Genomic DNA, 21,194 nt, shown 5'->3' on the forward strand with positions numbered 1-21,194 from the left:
CTTGGCCTCTAACCTTCTGAAGAAGCCTACCATGCGGAACCTTGTCAAACGCCTTACTAAAATCCATGTCGACCACATCTACTGCACTACCCTCATCAATCTTCCTGGTCACCTCCTCAAAGAACCCTATCAGGCTAGTGAGGCAAGATCTTCCCTTCACAAAGCCATGCTGGCTGTCCCTAATCAGTCCATGATTCTCTGAATGATCATAGATCTTATCTCTTAGAATCTTTTCTAGCAGCTTACCCACCACAGATGTAAGGCTCACTGGTCTGTAATTCCCTGGACTATCGCTACTACCTTTTTTGAATAAGGGAGCAAGATTCGCCACCCTCTAATCCTCCGGTACCATCCCCGTGGACAACGAGGACTCAAAGATCCTAGCCAACGGTTCAGCAATCTCCTCCTTCACCTCACGAAGCAACCTGGGGACTATTCCGTCAGGCCCCAGGGACTTATCTGTCCTAATATTTTCTAACAGCTCCAAAACATCCTCTCTCTTGATATCTACATACTCTAGAACATTACCCCTACCAACATTGTCATCAACGTCATCAAGACCCCTCTCCCGGGTGAATACTGAAGAGAAGTATTCATTGAGAACCTCACCCACTTCCACAGCTTCCAGGCACGTCTTCCCACCTTTGTCTTTAATCAGACCCACCTTTACTCTAGCCATCCTTCTGCTCTTCACGTACGAGTAAAAAGCCTTGGGATTCTCCTTGACATCTGTATTCTTGTACCAAATCCCCTTGCAATGAAGGGCCACATACTGTTTGCCTTCCTAATTTCTTAGTGAACCTGCCTGTTAACTTTCAGTGATTCATGTATAAGGACACCAAGGTCCTGCTGAAGATCAACATTTTTCAGTTCGTCACCATTTAAAAAATACTCTCAAAATGCATAACCTCACATAGAACATAGAACATCACAGCACAGTACAGGACCTTTGGCTCACGATGTTCTGCTGACATTTTATCCTGCTCTAATATCTATCCCTCCCACATAGTCCTCCATTTCTCTATCATTCATGTGTCTATTTAAGAGTCTCTTAAATGTCCCTAATGTATCTGCCCCCACAACCTCTGCTGGCAGTGCGTTCCACACACCCACCACTCTCTGTGTAAAAAACTTACCTCTGATATCCCCCTTATATCTTCCTCCAATCACCTTAAAATATGTCCCCTCATGTTAGCCATTTTTGCCCTGGGAAAAAGTTTCTGACTGTCCGCTCAATCTATGCCTCTTACCATCTTGCAGACATTTTCCATATTATGTTCCATATACCATGTACTCATCTGTTCACTTAGTCTGTCTATATCCACTGAAGCCTCTTTGCATTCTCCTTACAATCCACACAGGTACTCATCTTTGTATCATCAACAAACATGAATATATTACACTTGTTCCTTCATCTAAATGACTAATAAGTGTAAACAGCTGGGGCCTGTGGCACCCCATTAGTCACAGCTTTCCAATGTGCAGACGACCTATGCTCTGCTTTCTGTCTGTTAACAAGAACTTAATCCATGTGCATAACAGAATCCTTCATCTCAGTTTTCCCCTCAAAGCTTAAAAATACCTTCAATGCATTTCAATAGCTCAGTTCAGCAAAATGAGCTCACTTCCAACTTAATTTGGCCAGTTGAGGAGGAAGGAGTTTGGGGCAATGTTCCCTGTTGTAAAGAGTAGTTTCCCATGTGTTAGATGCAATTACAAAACATTGTAAATGAAATTCTGACCAAATTGGTATACATAACACTAAAAGCATAGTGCCAAATGATCTAATTTTTATATCTATTTCCCTGTGTTGACCTGACCTCAGCAAAGATCCATGTTACTAAATTCAGGAGGTTCTCCTTGCATTTATGAAGTACCCCAATGTCAAAAGCAGATGATCTAATCATGATTATTTTGCTGTTGGAGGCACATTACTGTGTGCAAGTTGGATACTGTTTCATCTGCACCCTGTGTGATGTTACATCTTGGTAGGACTAATGTCAAGAGACAGTACACTCTGAAGTGCAAGACCCTTAACAGTGTTGAAGTGCAAGGAGACCTTGGAGTGCAAGTCCATGGCTCATTGAAAGTGGCTGCAGAAGTAGAGGGGGTGTTTAAGAAGGCTTACAGAATGCTTGCTTTCATTAATCGAGGTATTGAATGTTTGAGTCAAGAAGTTATAGAAGCATCTCTATAGAACTCTGGTTGGGCTGCATTTAGAGTATTGCATGCAGTTCTGGTCACCTCACTATAGGAAGCATGTCGAGGCTTTAGAGAGGGTGCAGAGGAGGTTTTCAAGGATGCTGCCTGGATTAAAGGACATGTGCTATCAAGAGAGGCTGGACGAACTTGGGCTCTTTTCTCTGGAGCGGCAGAGGCTGAGCGGTGATCTGTTGGAAGTGTATAAAATTATGAGGGGCGTAGATAGAGCGAACGAGCAATATCTTTTTCCCATTATTGCCATTATTGAGCGATCCAATACCAGAGGGCATGCATTTAAGGTGAGAGGGGGTAGGTTCAGAACAGACGTGAAGAGTAAGTTTTTTACTCAGAGTGGTGGATGCCTGGAATGCATTGCCTGGTAGAGTGGTGGAGGCAAATTCAGTGGCAGCTTTTAAGAGGGGCTTGGATGGGCACATGAATGAGAGGAAAATAGAGGGATATGGGCATTGTGTAGGTAGGAGGGATTAGCTATGTCGGCACAACATTGTGGTTCAAAGGGCCTGTTCTGTGCTGTACTGTTCTATGTTCTATGTTCCAGTCACTGCACTTGAAATATATTTCTCTGATTGAAAATGGGATGAGTGACTTCCAGAAATGCAGAGAGACAGGGTCAGCCACGGTCTGTTCTCCTTGGAGCAGGGAAGGTTAAGAGGGATACTGAATGAGACTGTTGTAAAACACTGGTAGGTTGGATTGAATGGAAGGGGACAGAATGTTCTCAGTATGAGAGAAGGAGGGAGACCAGAGGGATGCCAGTCAGAGTGAATCAGTGAGTGGAGGAGAGAGTGGTGAGTTGCTGTGATCTGAGATGAGTTACCTGAAAGGCTTGTAGAAGCAGATCTAACAGGAAGAGGAATCAGAGAACAGGGAAAATGTGGGGGAGAGAATGCAGGACTGAGGGGAAAGTCCATATCAAGGGCTGACATAGGGTTGGTGGGCCGAACAATCTCCTTTTGGATCATATGATGCAATGGTAGTAAGATTCTGGAAGACATGCAGCACAATAAAGAGGGAGAGTGGACACAGAGGAAGTGAACCTGAACACACAGTCAACAAGGAGCTTCTGAAAGCAAGGAACTGGGTGGTAAAGTATGCTTTCACAGGACCACTAATAGTGAGGTGGAAGAGTGAGGCAATATTTTATGTTGGAGGTGTAGATGGTACATAGCAATGTTAGGCAGAAGTTATGAGTCAAGACCAAGGGAGGGAAGTTTTTGAAATAAAGGGCTGAAGATTTCCAAATGCACAAGCAGCAGGAAATAGGACAATGGGAATATGGAATTTAAGAACATTAGAACATCATAAATAAAAGTAGGACAAGGCCTTTTGAATCCTCTTACATGCTGTCCAATTCAAAGCACCACTTCTCTTGATTCTTTTGCTATCTAAAAATCCATAGATCTCCGCCTGCAATATATATATAACACCTGAGCCTCCACAACCCCTTGGGTTGAGAATTATGAAGATTAATGTCTCTCAAGGTGACAAGTGTAGACCCGATCTGCTGAACCTCTACTTCTTTCTGAAAAAGAACAACAAAATATTACTTCTTTCAACAATGATTCCTCCCTTACTTTTCATATCTGTACATTAAACATACGAGCATAGCCACACGCACACGCAACGCGCTACTAAAGGAACACACGGAGGCAGAGAGTGCTGAACTCAAAAACCCTTTACTGATTCAAAATCGCACGCTTAAATCTCCCATCCCATGGGCCCCTGAGCTCGCGGGGCGGACGTGACGTCCGACTGTCCCCGGAGGGTCCGCCCTGAGCGGGTAGTAGTTCCAAACGTGCTACCGCGTGTCTGCCCACGGCTCCCAATGGCGGTTTGAGTCCCGCGTGTGCGGGCCGCCACAAGAGTAGCATTTATTTGGAAATACTACTCTGTGTTTAATGTGTCACAAACAATTCAGTTCATACCAGAGTTTTATAAGAAAACAGAATAAGATTGGCATGTTATTATCCATGATTACAATGAAATACTTAATGACTTCAAACTCACAAATAATGTTTGAGTGGCTGAGTGGAAAATCAGATACTGTAGTGTGATAACTAATTGAGTAAATTGCTTAAGATAGATTGCAGAAGTTTCTATACCTGTGCCACATTTCAAACTACCTTTTCAAACATTTCTCTAAATCTTACTGCTGATCTACATAAAGGTCATCCTGTCAGTAATCAATGGGATATAAATATCATATATTTTATTTTCTGTTGTTATGATTACAAAATTGCACTTTTGCATTTTCTTGATAATTTGGCAGCACTTTCATTGGTGTTCAGATTCAATAGCTCAATGATGACACTATCATGAAAAATTGTTATTCTCCCGTCTCTCTCTGAAAGTAGGAAATGTTAATTAGACTTAACACGTTCTCTCCTTTTTGACATTTCCAATTTGCATGTAGTGCTCAATCATTTCTCCCTCCACAAGAGCTGCCAATTTAAAATGTGTTGTTAAGTGTTGTATGTTTCTATATCTTTACACTTCATGCAAATAAGTCATCATTATCCACAACAGAACCAGTCACTTATGCCGGATAGAAGAACAAGGATTTAACTTTAGTGTAATTTATAATATTTAGAGCCAAAATGCTTTTTCTCAACAGCCATTTACCTTTCAAATCCGTGATTTACTGCCAGGGTTACTTTTCCCTTTCAATCATTTTATCAGTTTTCACATTTGAAATAGAGGTGGGCATTACTGTAGGTAGCACGTATTCAGAGTTTTATAGGAAATGGTGGAATGTGGGGGGAGGTTTGACAGGAGGAGGGAAAAGTTGGTTGAAAAAAAATGCTATTGATAAAGATCCAACAGAGGTAAATGGAAGTAAAGATGAATATAAGCAGGTAATATGAAAGTTGTGATTTTGAGGATTCATTTTAGATGCACAAAGGATGGACAGTTCATGGTAAAGAGTCAGTGAATGGAGTAGAGTGGTGACTGGTGGTTTATGCATTCGTAATTATAATGCCTCAGCAGTCACTTGTAATTCCTGAAGTGTATAATTTTTGGAAGTGGCAAGTTCAAGTGCCAGGAAAAACTTAATTAATTCTGTATGTTTCCTGCTTCACTTTTTTTTATTTCGCAATATTCTCTAACTTAAAAACATATATATGACATGTCCTAATAGGCCATTTAGCTGCACCCAATAACATTCTGTATTTAACGACAGGCAACCCCTGCATTATGGCAGTTCAGGTAACGGAAATACACCCTAACGAAATTCAAAAATTATTACCAAAAAAAAATTGAGATATGGAATAAAATTCACTCTTACAGAATAAATGTGAAAATAAACACAAAATGTCTACTTGTAACTTCCCAGCCGTAATCAAACAGACTCCGCTGTCTGTAAATATCACAGGCTGCCTGTTCACAATGGGGGGCCACTTAAGAGATTTGCTTTGGAAATTGATGAGAGAATCTTTTCTGTTGCTACTCTCTAGTTAATTAAAACAACAACCCTTTCTCTTCTGCCTACATTCAGTTTGAATCCCCTGTGAATTGTTCAAACTGCTTACCATATTTGAAATGCTTATCAACCATATTTGATAGGATTGCATCTTTTTAGCTTTTCTGAAAATGTAGGTTCAAGCTTTTGATGAGAATTGGACGCAGGATTTCAGTTATGGATTTCCTTTTTAAGGGCCTTTGGTAATCTGCTTCTAAGTGACAATGTGAGCTCCAGTTCGTGTGTTTTAATCCAGTCAGTTCGCTGCAGTTTTTGCTCTATAAATCTGCATGTGTATTGATTTATCAATCCTGATGCGTCTCATGTAACAGTGACACCATTTAAATCAGTTTGTTTCAGGAACATCTGATCAGGAATTTGGATTTTTCTCATATTCTTGGATTTTATTTTTCTACCTCTGACATTTTTCCCAGAGGTCTTACCAAGGGAGTGGGATGTATGTTGCAGAATAAAATAAATTTCCAAATATTAATTTGAAACAACCCAGTTGATTCCCTTGTGCATGTTAAAATACAAACTTCCCATTCTCTTGGATGAAATTGCCTCAGAGCTACGAACAAAGTCATTGAAAGTTTCCAGTTTCAGGAGTCCCTTGCACACCCAAAGGTTCATTGCTGTTGGGAGAAAAACATCCCACAGGAATGCATAGAAAATTGCAATACGGATGGTTTTCTCAGAACGCAGCCTTGCCATACGTTGGGTCACCTGTAGTTAGATTAAGAAATGTGAAATGTTGTCGAGTGTTTTCCTTTTGTGGAACGGTTGAAAACTCACTGTAGGTTAAGAGTATAGTACACTCCTGCATTATGAAGAGTTGCTTCCCTAGAAAACTGTTCGTATCGCAACTTTCCACAACATGAACCCTTGACAAAATTGACAAAATTTGTCGTTTCTTTCACATTTTTTGTTTATTAGACATATTTTCTCACATAAATTCTATGAGTGAATTTTTATTCCATATCTCAATATTTTCAGTAGTAATTTATGAATTCTGTAAGGACAAATTTCTGTTACCCAAACTGCCGTACTACGGGGATACACTGTACATCTGGTTGCTTTATCAGTAACGTTGTTATATGTTATTTGATAGTTTCACCATTCATGGTCCCGCCATAATCATGACTGTGTTATAAAAGAAGGGCAGGACTTGTAGCACGTTATCTGGTGTCAGCTATGCATCAGTTGGCAAGATTTTTCTTCTCTGAGTTTAAAGATTTGGATTCAATTTTCATTCCTGTTCACAGAAATTCTAGGTTGATAATCTGGTGCAATGCTAAGGGAAAGCACAAGATCCTACAAAAAGCAAATAAGTAGACTGGTTCGAAAGGTTCGGGCCCATGGGAACCTGGGTATGTGGGAAAACTAGATCCAAAATTTGCTTGGTAGTAGGACACAAAGGGTCATGGTAGAGGGTTGTTTTTGTGACTGGATGCCTGTGACTTAGCAGAGTCCCACAGGGATCGTTGCTTGGACTCTTGCTGTTTGTAGACTTAGATGTGGGTGTCGGTGGCATGATCTGTATGTTTGCGGACAACACTAAGATTGGCTGAGTTGTTGATAGCATGGAAGGTAGTCTTAGGCTGCAAAGCGTTGGGGAATGGGCTGAAAAATGGCAAATGGAGTTTAATCCAGACAAATGTGAGGTTATGTAGGTTGGGAGTACTAGAGTACTCCCTAGGTCATACACATAGGGAGTATTGAGGAACAGAGAGTCCTTAGAATACCTGCTCATAGATCCTTCAAGGTGGGAATACCGGCATATAATGTGGTTAGGAAGGTATATGTGATACTGGCTTTCATTAGTCAGGACACTAAATACAGAAGGAAGGTTATGTTCCAATTTTATAAATCTTTGGTCAGACCTCAGCGGATTACTTTGTGCAGTTCTGGTCACCATGCTATAGGAAGAATGTGATCACACTGAAGAGGGTGCAAAGGAGGTTCACCAGGATGGAGCAGTTCAGTTATGAAGTGAGACTGGAGAAACAAGGTCTGTTCTCCCTGAAGCAGAGGAGATAAGAGGGGACAAAATTGAGGTATATAAAATTATGAGGGGTTTATATAGGGTAGGAAACTTTCCCAATATCAGAGGTAGATAAAGGACAAAGATTTAGGGGAAGGCGTAAAAGATTTAGAAGGGATAAATCTTTAAGGGGGGGGCAAAGCTTCTTCACCCAGAGAGAGAAAGTAGCTGGAATGCACTGCCTGAGAGAATGGTTGAAGTTGGGTCACTGACAGCATTTAAGAAGTGTCGAAAATGAGCACTTAACATGTAGTGTATATGGATTTCAGCAAGGCATTTGATAAGGTACCCCATGCAAAGCTTATTGAGAAAGTAAGGAGACATGGGATCCAAGGGGACATTGCAATGTGGATCCAGAACTGGCTGGCCCACAGAAGGCAAAGAGTGGTTGTTGAAGGGTTGTATTCTGCATGGAGGTTGGTGACCAGTGGTGTACCTCAGGAATCTGTACTGGGACCCTTGCTCTTTGTGATTTTTATAAATGACCTGGATGAGGTAGTGGAGGGATGTGTTAGTAAGTTTGCGGATGACACAAAGGTTGGAGGTGTTGTGGATAATATAGAGGGCTGTCAGAGGTTACAGCGGGACATAGATAGGCTGCAAAGTTGGGCTGAGAAATGGCAGATGCAGTTCAACCCAGATAAGTGTGAAGTGGTTCATTTTGGTAGGTCAGAATATAGTATTAATAGTAGGACTCTTGGCAGTGTGGAGGATCAGAGGGATCTTGGGGTCCGAGTCCATAGGACCCTCAAAGCAGCTGCACAGGTTGACTCTGTGGTTAAGAAGGCATATGGTGTATTGTCCTTCACCAATCGTGGAATTGAATTTAGGAGCCGAGAGGTATTGTTGCAACTATATAGGACCCTGGTCAGACCCCACTTAGAGTACTGTGCTCAGTTCTGGTTGCCTCACTACAGGAAGGATGTGGAAGCTATAGAAAGGGTGAAGAGGAGATTTACAAGGATGCTGCCTGGAATGTGGAGCATGCCTTATGAAAACAGGTTGAGGGAACTCGGCCTTTTCTCCTTGGAGCGACGAAGGATGAAGGGGGACCTGACAGAGGTATTGATAGAGGTATGAGAGGCATTGATCGGGTGGATAGTCAGAAGCTTCTCCTCAGGGCTGAAATGGTGGCCACAAGAGGACATAGGTTTAAGGTGCTGGGGAGGAGCTATAGAGGAGATGTCAGGGGTAAGTTTTTTACACAGAGAGTGGTGAGTGCGTGGAATGGGCTGCCAGCAATGGTGGTGGAGGCAGATACTGTAGGGTCTTTTAAGAGACTGTTTGACAGGTACATGGAGCTGAGAAAAATAGAGGGCTATAGGTAAGCCTAGTAATTTATAGGGTAGGGACATGTTCAACACAGCTTTGTGGGCTGAAGGGCCTGAATTGTGCTGTAGGTTCTTCTATGTTTCTATGTTTCTTCTAAATCACTTAGATATAGAAGAGAATAGGCCATGTGCTGGGAGATGGGATTAACATGGAGGGGTGTCTATTGGTTGGCATGGTTGGGTCGGGCCAAAGGACTTGTTTCAATGCTGTACAATTCTATGACTCTAAATACAGTCCCATTTTGTTGCACTGGTTGTCAGAGGACATTTACAGAAGACTTCAGGTGAATTATCTACCCTTCTTTATGAAATACTCATATAGAAACAGATGTGGCCTGCAGTATATTTTTATGTAAATATGTAAGTCATGTATGCACATGATGGAATGGCATAATTGTACCTATGATATCAGAACATGAATTGGATAATCTAGAAAGAAATCAGGAGCAGAGGAAAAACAATGGTGTAGTTGGAAGAAGCTCTGAAGTACTGTTCAGGATGAGGGATTGACAACATCAAAACCATCAAGGACTTGTGGCAGAGAAGTGAATGAAGAGAGAAACTCCCAAGACCTCAAAACCTATTGGTATTGGTATTGGTTTATTATTGTCACTTGTACCGAAGTACAGTGAAAAACTTGTCTTACAAACCGATCTTGCAGGTCAATTCATTACACAGTGCAGTTACATCAAGTTAGTACAGAGTGCATTGAAGTAGTACAGGTAAAAAAAAGCAATAACAGTACAGAGTAAAGTGTCACAGCTACAGAGAAAGTGCAGTGCAATAAGGTGCAAGGTTACAACAAGGTAAATCGTGAGGTCATGAGGTCATAGGTCATAGTCCATCTGTTCAATAGTCTTATCACTGTGGAGTAGAAGCTGTCCTCAAGTCTGGTGGTATGTGCCCTCAGGATCCTGTATCTTCCACCCGATGGAAGAGTAGAGAAGAGAGAATGTCCTGGGTGGGTGGGGTCTTTGACTATGCTGGCTGCTACACCAAGACAATGATAGGTAAAGACAGAGTCCAAGGAGGGGAGACTGGTGTCCGTAATGTGCTGGGCTGTGTCCACAACTCTCTGCAGCTTCTTGCAGTCTTGGGCAGAGCAGTTGCCATACCAAGCCGTGATACATCCTGATAGGATGCTTTCTATGGTGCATCGGTAAAAGTTGGTGAGAGGGGACAAACCAAATTTCTTTAGCCTCCTGAGGAAGTAGAGGTGCTGGTGAGCTTCCTTGGCCATGGCATCCACGTGGTTTGTCCAGGACAGGTTGTTGGTGATGTTCACTCCCAGGAACTTGAAACTCTCAACCCTCTCGACCTCAGCACCATTGATGTAGACAGGTGTATGTACACCACCCCCTTTCCTGAAGTCAATGACCTGCTCTTTAGTATTGTTGACATTGAGGGCAAGGTTGTTGTCATGACACCATTCCACTAAGCTCTCTATCTTTTTCCTGTACCCCGATAGTCAGAGAAGAGTAAGTGGCAGGGATTTTCAATTACCTTTGCTGAATTGCGAGTCGATAAGCCTGCATTAAGTGCCTAGATAGCATCCATTAAAAGGCTGATGGGCTGAGAGATGCTGATAAGCAGAGAAAGCAATAGGGAATTAATAGGGGATTATTGAGCACAGTCGAGGGAGGTCTTTACTGCAGTACTGTCACTGTTATTCAGGAAATGTGACAAAATGACAGTTCAAGTAGAGTGGGGATATATAGACAGTCCAGGAATGTTTAATTGAGTATGTAAGTCTTTCACAGTTTATATGGAGAGAATAAAAATGTTCTTCACTGCAAATAATATTTCCAAAGTAAAGGAAGTATTGAAAACATGAAAGCACTGAAAATGCTATAAGCAATTAGAAAAAGGCCATTCTGTTGAAGGAGATTGCATGTTTACCAATCTGGTAGCTCCATAGCAGCCAAAGATGTTTCATTCACTGAAGTAGAGCAGAAATTGGAAATCCACTTCAACCCACAACCATTTGAAAGAGTGAAAAGTTTGGCACAACAATCAGTCAGCATATTTATTACTACATTGAAGAGTCTATCTGAGTTTTGCAATCTTGGTAAGTTTTTAAACCTTGTACTGCAGGATAGATTTATTTATAGCCTCACTAACGAGTGCATTCAGTCCAAATTGTAAAGTACACTGACCTGGCTTGCAAAATTATAACTTCAATGGAAGTGTCATCAAAAAATGCCAAGGAATCTTGTCCATCATGTATGGACAAATATGATAATCTTATAATTTCACATGAGTCTGTAATAGCCACAACACTGGCATTATCTCCTGGCATTATATCTCTCTCTTTTGTGATCCTTAACTGCACCTTTTGGGTCCATATGCAGACTATATTTTGCCATACTCTTTCCTAGGTTATCCTCTTGCACTTATAAAACATCTTCAGATATTTTTCTTTACTTGCCAGTAGTTTTTATACCTTCTCTCCATTTTCCTAATTAATTTCTCTTTTAATTCCACTCCTCCATTATCTAAACTCTTCCAGGCTTTCTGCTGTATTAAGCTCTTGGTGTACAACATAAGCTTCCTTTTCTTCTCCTCTCCTACTCTCTATGCACCTTGTCATCTAAGGTTTCTCGACGGCTGTGCCAACCTTTTTCTCTGTAAGAACATGTTTACCTTGAACTCCATCAATCTCCTTCTTAAATACTTCCCATTGTTCTGAGTCTGATCTCTTTTAAGCATCTGCCACCTTTATACTTTGCTCATCCACCTCATTCATGTAAAATTTGCCTCACACCAGTTTAGTACATTTCTTCCCATTTTAATTTCAAACTTTTCTACAACCATGCGAAATGCAACTGAAGAAAATTGTGATATTGTTGATGGAGAGGAGGATAGTCTTGGATTACAGGAAGTTAATGCTCAAATGGTAAAATGGTCTGAGTGGTGGTAGGTTTAAATTTATTCCTGATTTATGTGCTGCTCTTTGGGAGGATTGATAAGGGTAGACATACACAATGAATGCTAAAGCCCAGGGAGTTTATCAGGAACAAAGGGACAATGTATCAGCACAGTTAGCTAAAGTGGTGAAAAAGACATATGGGATACTAACTTTTACTAGCTGAGCATCGAATATAAGTGCAGGAAGCTTGTGTCATGACCTTGTTCTGTGACCCCCAGCATCAAAGAGCTGAATGGCCTGCTTCCATGTCATAAGGAAATATGAGAAAGTGAGAGTATTAAGAGTTAACAAGTAAGGGCAATGTGCAGGTGCAGGATATTGAAAAGGTACAGTGGTACAAAATTGCAAAATTTTGTAGAAAATATCACTTTCTAATTGGAGGTGAAGTTTGAGGTATCTACTTTGACCAAATAATTGCAGTGAGAGACCAAATAATTGCAGTGGAGAATTAAGTGATCATGAATGTATTTTTGGGGGATGGAACAAACTGCTGAAGGGGAGATACATATATTGACAGTGAGTTCAGTTAGGGTGCTACACATTCTTCAGATTAAGAAATACAGTGGCAGGTCCAAGCAACTTAGAGAGCCAGTAAAAGAATTCTTCTGTAATTGCTCTTTATACGTGAAACACTCTTTCAAAAAGGGAAAGAAAGCAGTTTGGCATACTTGTATGTAATTATGTGAATGAATCATGTATGGATATACGATGCAACAGGGAGTTAGTCATCAGCAGTAAATAATTGCTGTGTGTTTTGGACCTTCTGATATCTCCTAAGGTTTATTTACTGGATTACTTACCACCTATACAATAATTACAGAAAAACCATCTTCCAGTATGCTACAGAGACTTAAATTAATTCCCCAATGAATGAAAATGCCAAGAAGTTCTACCACTGCTCAAAAGATGTTGTAGTGCTGACTGATGGCGCCACCAATTTGAGGCCCTCCAGCTGCTATAATCTGTTACACAACCAATGTCTTATGGGATGGAATTGTATAAATGTGCACAAAGGCCTTTCCCTTGTTAACTTCACAGTGATAAAAGCTAACAGTGAGACGTGAGTCTGGGAATGAACTGAACCAAACTGCTATCTACTAGAATATTAACATCAAGTAGTCCCTGGCAGTGGAACTGATAAGTTGGTCCTCATTAAGTAAAACCAAAGCAGACCCCCACTCCTACTCCCAGAAGAAATCAAATATACAAAGAAGCAACTGAGATTGTACTATGCAAGTAGAACACAGTGAGATAGATACAAAAATGAATGTAACAGACATACAAAATAGGTGACAATTTTTTCCTAACTGAAACTGGTTAGCTGTCTTGGCCTGAGGAAGGGAAGTTTAGTTTTCTCATGCCCACTGGATACAATCAAAGATCTAAAGAAAGACTTGGTTCAACAATAATTTTTCTCTTTGACAAATTTTATTGATTCCACTCACTAACCCTCTATTTAATATTTACCAACCTAATGCACTGCCCATTGCAATACTTGATGGCAAAATGCATCATAGTTTGTTGGAGTTTGCATTGTCATGCAAGAAATGAAAGGAAATTAGATGCTCCTTAGATGTATCCATAGCAACTTTGATATTACTTCTGGAGAAAGTTCACTCAGGTACTGTTAAATGCTAGAATGATCCTTTTTAAATATCCAAAATGAGAAAACTGAATAATTGCCTGAAAGCATAGACAAAAGTGAAATAAATTAGAATGGATCAGAAGCAGTTAAATATTTGCTTTCAGATTACAATGTATCTATTCTACTTTCCAATCTTCTGCTCTAACCTTGTCTTTTCTCCCCATAATAAAAATAAGGTTCCCCTTATTCACAACTTCCACTGCATGAGCCTCTACATTCGTGCTCCAAGTGATACCACTACCAGAAACATCTTCCCTTCTCCTCCTCTGGGATCATTCTTCCACCAATACCAACACCTCTTCCCATAGCACCATCCTGTGCAAACACAGGAGATGCTACACCTGTCCTTTTATCTTCATACTTTCAATCATCCAGGGCCCCAAACACTTTTCTCTGGGTATATTTGCTCTATTTTTGTATGCTATATTCTGTGTTCACAATGCAGTTGCCTTGACATTGGGGAAACTAAGTGCAGCTTAGGTGGCTACTTTGCAGACATCTCTGTTCAGACCTTATGATGCTATAGCCTCTTTCACCATTTCAACAAAGCTCAAGGCAAATTTGAGGAACAACACCTTACCTTTGAACTAGGCATCTTACAGCCTTCCAGAAGGTTTCAATAGTTTTAGATGATCAACCATTCCAGCCTTTGAATCTCACATTACCTGCATCCATGCTGTCTTTTCTGATGATCTCATTTCTCATTTGTCTTATCCTACTTCACCTTCTTCAGTCCTACCTTTTGTTATTGCTACCCTGTTTTACTCAGTTCCACCCACCCCTTTTATCACTTAACATCTCTGACCCACCACCTTAATCACAGACTTTCTCCTTTGTGTTCTACTGCCCCCTCCCCACTCTCTTAAAATTGGTTCACTTCATTAACAAAGTTTCTCTCTCCATAGGATTTTCCAGCATTTTCTCTTTCCCAGATTTTCTTTCTCCATTGGATTTTCCATCATTTTCTATTTAATTTCCAAGATCTAGCATCTGGAGTATTTTGCTTTCTCATTTATATAAAACATTTTCACTGAAATACTTTAAAACCTATCATTTAGAATTGTTTACCTTGAAGTTCGATTGTGGCTGTTATGGCATATAGAACTGTACAACACAGAACAGGTGCCTTGGCCACAATGTCTGTGCCAACCATGATGCCAATTTAAACTAATCCCATTTGCTTGCTTATAGCTTATAATCCCTGCCTGTCCACATGCCTGTCTAAATGCCTCTTAAACAGTGCTATCGTATCTGCTTCCACCACTAGCCCTGACAGTGCATTCCAGGTATCGACTATACTCTTGTGTAAATAAACATGCCTCATAAATCTTTAAATTTTTATCCTTCTCTCTTTAAAGATATGCCCTCTAATATTTGACATTTCCACTCTGGGAAAAACGATCTGACTATCTACCCTATCGATGCCTCTCATAATTTTATATACTTCTATCAGCTCGCCCCTCAGCCTTCAAAGCTCCAGAGAAAACAATCCAAGTTTGTCCAACCTCTCTTTATAGCCAAAACTATCTAATCCAGGCAACATCTTGGTGAACCTCTACTGCACCCTCACCAAAGCTTGCACATCCTTCCTGTAATGCAGTGACCAGAACTGCACACAATACTCCAAAGTTTTATACTGCTGCAAAATGATTTCCTTACTTTTATACTCAACACCCCAACCGAGAAACGCAAGTATACCATACACTTTCTTTACCACCCTATCTACTTCTGTTGCTACTTTCAGGGACCTATGAACATGAACTTCAAGAATCCTTTGTACATCAATGCTCCTAATTGACCTGCCATTTACTGTACACTTTCTTCTTACTTTTGACCTCCCAGAGTGAAACACTTCATTTGTCTGGATTAAACTCCATCTGCCATTTCTCTGGCCACATTTCCAACTGATCTATATCTTGCTGAATCTTTTGACAACCTTCCTCACTATCCACAACTCCACCAATTTTTGTGTCTCTGTAAACTTACTAATCAGCCCACCCACAGTTTCATCTGAATTATTTATATATGTATATCACAAACAGCAGAGGTACCAGCACTGATCTTCACAGAGCACCACTGGTCACAGGCCTCCAGTGAGAATAATACCCCTCCACCACTACTCTCCATCTTCTGTGGCCAAACCAATTTTGAATCCAATCAACCAAGCCCTCATGGATCCCATATGCCTTAAACTTCTGGATCAACCTACCACGAGGTCGAAAGCTTTACTGAAGTCTATGTGCACGATGCCCACCACCCTACCCTCACCAGTTATATTGGCAAACATGATGAGACACTGGCAACACCCAATGCATCTGCTACGTAAAAATGAATTCAACTTTGTCCCATTATTAATGACATAATACAAATCTTAGCCAAAGATAAGCACCTGTCTATATTGTTGACACATTTAAAAACTGCTTTGACAGGATCCTTTGTACTATCATCAACTGCTACTGGGTTAACGTTCTTCCTGAATATAGTATGGGTATCAACCATGCCATCTACAGTTTGTGCATATGTATTTGCATTGAAGCATTCATTTCTTTCAACAGCCATCCTCCCCACCTGAAAATATGAGTCAATTAATTGACAATTCTTGACAGTACAATAATGTTATTGGTCCAGTTGGAGGAAGCATCAGCTGGTACATATTTTCTTTATGTTATTGTGATTTTACGTGCATGAAAGAAATACAATCTCAAAACGAGGTTTTATTTGATAGTCTCCTGTTGACATGCAACACAGTTTTATATGTTGGTGACAGAAGTGCAAGAACGGGACTCGAATTTTTCCATTTTGTCAATAATAATCAAACACACCCCAAAAACCTATCTGAAGTTTGTTTTTCTATATTTTACACCAAAAAAATTCTGTGCTAACATATTTTTTATAATGTGAACTACGTCTTTTGTTTTGACATGACGTAGTTTGCTTGGACTTCTAAAAATAAAGTCTTGTTATTTTCATCACCAATCTGACTGTAATAATTATGGAATTCAAAAGTTGATTCTTAAATTTTAGTCAAAGTCAAGTTTATTGTCATCTACATAAGTACATGTCTGCACTGGTGCAATGAAAAACTTGCAGCAGCATCACAAGCACATGGCATCAGGTACACAACATTCACAAGAATAACATAAATTAAACACAAACTATACACATTTTTACAAGAAAGAACACAATTAGAACAAAAATGAAATAAAGTTCATTGTAGTGCAAAGTGGTCATACTGTTGCTATGTCAAAGTAGTGATTAGGGTTGTGCTGGTTGATTCAAGACCCGAATGGTTGAAGGCAAGTAGCTGTTCTTGAACCTGGTGGTATGGGACTTCAGGCTCCTCTACCTCCTGCCCAATGATAGCTGAGAGAAGATGGCATGGCCTGGGTGGTGGGGATCTTTGGTGATATATTTTAGCTAAGAAATGAAAAATATCCGATATTGCCAAACATTAAGGATAACTGAAAAATAAACCCTGAATAGAATCAAAATTAAAATAACAAAATATTCAAGCCCTGTGCACAAATCAAAAGCAACACCCTGATTTTAGCCTGAATATTCCTTGGCTGTTAATCTTAGTACAATGTGATCTAACTTGTATTTATCTCAATCCCTCAGCAACCCTCTCGCCATGTCCATAGCCAAACAGGATAGCATGTTGGAAAAAGATACATTGTTTAAAGCCGCTTCAGGGAGCTTGTGCAAACAAAATTCACAAGAGAGCCACTGCGACAATGTAACTGTGAATGGTGCTTGCGGAGTTGAACAGGTAACCATAAATATTTCTGTCTGAATACCAGTTTTAATTGGTAGCTAGTATGTCCTGGGATGAAAAAATCTGTAATAGTGACATAGTTCAATACACAATGTGAAATACAAGAATGCTGAACCATTGTTGAAGCATATTTTCTTGCTACCTTGTTTGAAGTATTTTGATTTGTTGGCATTTCAAATTGCTAACTTCAATTTTTATCTGAGTCTTGATGTTGTGTAGTGTGCAAATTGCTAACATTTAAATTTTCACTGATATTATACAAGCTATTTTGGAAAATTCCTTTCAAGCTGTCAGGTGAAAATTCAGTGTTTCAATTCAGGTATAATGGCAATAATGTTTCAATGATCAGCTGTTACTATTTAATATCCTGAGTAAAAATCATGCATGCTTTTCACAAAGTCATGTTTGATGGTGTGAATCTAGCATATTTTGAGCAAAAGGAGGTATGTTGACTCTACATACTGATCATTTTAATGTTAGCTGTGGCTCAGTGGGTGGATCTGACACAGGCATTTGTGGGATCTTAGGTAGGATTCCACAAAAGCAGGTCATTTGGCCCATTGTATACATGCTGCCTCCCAGGGGAGAAATCTGTTCCCATTCCCTCCTTCCTTATTTTCCTGTACCCCTACAACTTATTCTCATCAACTTCCCTTTGTTTCTTTTTGCCATTAACGTTCACCAAGGGGTAACTTACAGTACAGTCAATAGGCCATTAGTGGCTATTTACAGTAACCTATCTGCACATCTTTGTGGTGATAGGAAACCAGAAATCCCAGAGCAAACCTAAGTGGTCACAGAGAGAATGTGCAAACTTCTCACAGATGCACCGGAGGTCAGGATCCAACCCAGGTCCCTGGAGCCGTGAAGTAGCAGCATCAGTTGTTGTACCATCAGAATCAGAATCAGATTTATTATCACTGACTTATATGACATGAAATTTGTTGTTTTGTGGCAGCAGTACAGTGCAAAGACATAAAATACAAAAATAAATAAATAGTGCAAATAGAGGAATAACGAGGTGGTGTTCATGGGTTCATGGACCGTTCAGAAATCTGATGGCACAGGGGAAAAAGCTGTTCCTGAATTGTGGTGCTGCCCCATTCCAACTACATGTGGATAAAATTCTAAATTGATGCTGAAGGAGTTCAGCACTACCATGGATTTGTTTCTTACATTCTGACAATTTCCAAAGTACCTCAAAAGCTATAAAGTGTTTTGAAGCATCTTAGAGTTATCTCCATATACATTCAAGCCTTTCTTCCTTTTACTCATGTATGGCCTCTGTTATGATCTGCATGGGAAGAAAGATTCCATCAAATGGAATAATCCTTCAATTTATATAAAAACAGAATACTGTGAGTGATGGGCAGTTGAAATAACAGCTGGAAAGAACATGCAGCTTTCAATACAGAAGAAAGTAGGTTTTCAGATCAACTGCCTTATACTGGGTATAGTAGGATTGCAATTCTGGACTAGTAGCCAAAAGTCTTGACTATCGATTCAGAGACATGAGTTTGAATGCCCCCATCCCTGCAACTCCCCTGAAAGGTGCAGAGTTTAAATGTGTATATTAAAATTAAAATAAGAGACTGGATTCAGAAATTATGCTCATGAAACTACCAGATTTTGTAATAGAAAAAAATCTGATTCATTAATACTTTTCAGTCATCCTCACTTAATTTGATCTATATTTGAATCCTGACTCACCTACAGATTTCTCTTAATTCTACTCTGGAATAGCAAACACAAAACTTACAATGTGTGGGTAATAAGTGCAGGGCTTGTCAGAGGCATTCAATTCCATTAAGCAAATGAATTCAAGAAAAAGACTAAGGGGCATTGCTCCCAATGAATGCCCCTTAGCTCCTGTCTTATCCTGTCGTAATTTACCCTCCCGCAACTTAGTACCTTCGCACAAGATCCAATTTTATCCTTACTCATAACTACCTTAAAACATAATGAGTTGTGGTCACTATTCCCAAAATATTCACTGACTATCAGGTCTGTCACCTGCCCTGGTTCATTTCCCAAAACACGGTCCAGTATGTTCTCTCCTCTAGTTGGGCTCTCTACACACTGTTTCAAGAACCCTTCTTGGATGCACTGAAGAAATCCCACCCCATCTAAGCTTCTTGTATTAAGGAAGTTCCAGTCAATACTGGGGAAGATGAAGTCCCCATGATGACAACCCTGTGGTTTCTGCATCTTTCCATGATCTGTCTATATATCTCTTCCTCCACCTCTTGGTGGCTATTGGGAGGCATAATTGCACCTATCCTATTTCTGAGCTCCACTCAAATTGCCTCCAGTGTGTCTTCTCTGAGTACTGCTGTGACTCTCCCTTATCAGTAATGCAACCCCTCCACCTCTTTTACCACCCCCCCATCACATTTAAAACAATGAAATCCAGAAATGTTGAGCAGCCAGTCTTGTCCCTTACACATCCAGATCTCTGTAATGGCAACAACATCGTAATTCCATGTACTGATCCAGGCTCTAAGTTCATCCTCCTTACCTATAGTACTCCTAGCATTGAAATAAACACATTTTAGCCCATCAGACCCACCATGTTTATTAGCCTGTCCGTTGTTGTCCTTCCTTTCATATGCAGAGAAAGGGGAGGAGAGGTGGAAAGAACACAAACTAAAGCTCTAAAATCAAGTAGAAGCAATGTGAGATTAAGGGACAAAGAGGATAAAAGTGAATAGTAAAAGTTCTTGGCTCTGGGACAAAATATAAATAATGAGCTGGATCTAGAAGAGGTATAAAAGACAAAAGCAGAATAATTACATTCAATCATTGAACTCTACATTGCTTGTTTGAGATTGTAATGAGCATAGTACAAATATGAAATCTTGTTCCTCAAGCTTGTAAAGTTCTTTATTGCCAAGAATATAAATTCAGAGCAAAATTATGATAGAAAATGAAATTGGTAGGCTACTGGAAATTCAGATTCATACTTGCATACTGAATGGAAGCGCTTTGCAATGTTGTCAACCAATCTTCAATTAATTCTTCCCATGTAAAGAAAACCACCTAATAAGCAGTGAATACAGTGTGCTGCTCTATTGAAAAAGGTACCTCATGGTAGGCTTCTTCAGAAGGTCAGAGGCCAAGGGATCCAGGGAAGCTTGGCTATGTGGATTAGGAATTGGCTTGCCTGTGGAAAACAGAGGGTTGTGGTGGAGGGAGTGCCCTCAGATTGGAGGGCAGTGACTAGTGGTGTCCCACAGGGATCAGTTCTGGGACCTCTACTTTTTATGATATTTATAGATAACAGATAAGGGGGTGGAAGGCTGGGTTAGTAAGTTTGCAGACGACACTAAGATTGGCGGTGTTGTGGCTAGTGTGGAAGGCTGTCGGAGCTTACAAAGGGATATTGATAGGATGCAGAGCTGGGCTGACAAGTGGCAAATGGAGTTCAACCCAGAGAAGTGTGAGGTGGTACACTTTGGAAGGACAAACTCCAGGGCAGAGTACAAGGTAAATGGCAAGGTACTTGGCAGTGTAGAGGAGCAGAGGGATCTGGAGGTTCATATTCACAGTTCACTGAAAGTTGCCTCACAGGTGGATAGAGCAGTTAAGAAGGCCTATGGGATGTTAGCTTTCATAAATCGTGGGATTGAGTTTAAGAGCCGCGAAGTGATGATGCAGCTTTACAAAACTCGAGTTAGACCACACTTAGAGTACTGTGTTCAATTCTGGTCGCTGCATTATAGGAAGGATGTGGAGGTGTTGGAGAGGGTGCAAAGGAGATTTACCAGGATGCTGCCGGGATTAGAGT

At 40.4% G+C, this 21,194-nt stretch overlaps 1 protein-coding gene across 1 annotated transcript in view; it reads left to right on the plus strand.

Annotated features, from left to right (window-relative positions):
• The window catches only part of myo16 (myosin XVI), a 438,207-nt gene that overhangs the window by 136,982 nt on the left and 280,031 nt on the right, over window positions 1-21,194 (plus strand). The window contains exon 9 of the mRNA XM_052025545.1: window positions 17,251-17,401. Coding sequence (XP_051881505.1) covers window positions 17,251-17,401 — 151 coding nt within the window. The remainder of the gene's footprint in view (window positions 1-17,250; window positions 17,402-21,194) is intronic.

This window comes from Pristis pectinata, chromosome 11, assembly GCF_009764475.1.
Source record: "Pristis pectinata isolate sPriPec2 chromosome 11, sPriPec2.1.pri, whole genome shotgun sequence".
In the NCBI taxonomy this organism is placed as follows: domain Eukaryota; kingdom Metazoa; phylum Chordata; class Chondrichthyes; order Rhinopristiformes; family Pristidae; genus Pristis; species Pristis pectinata.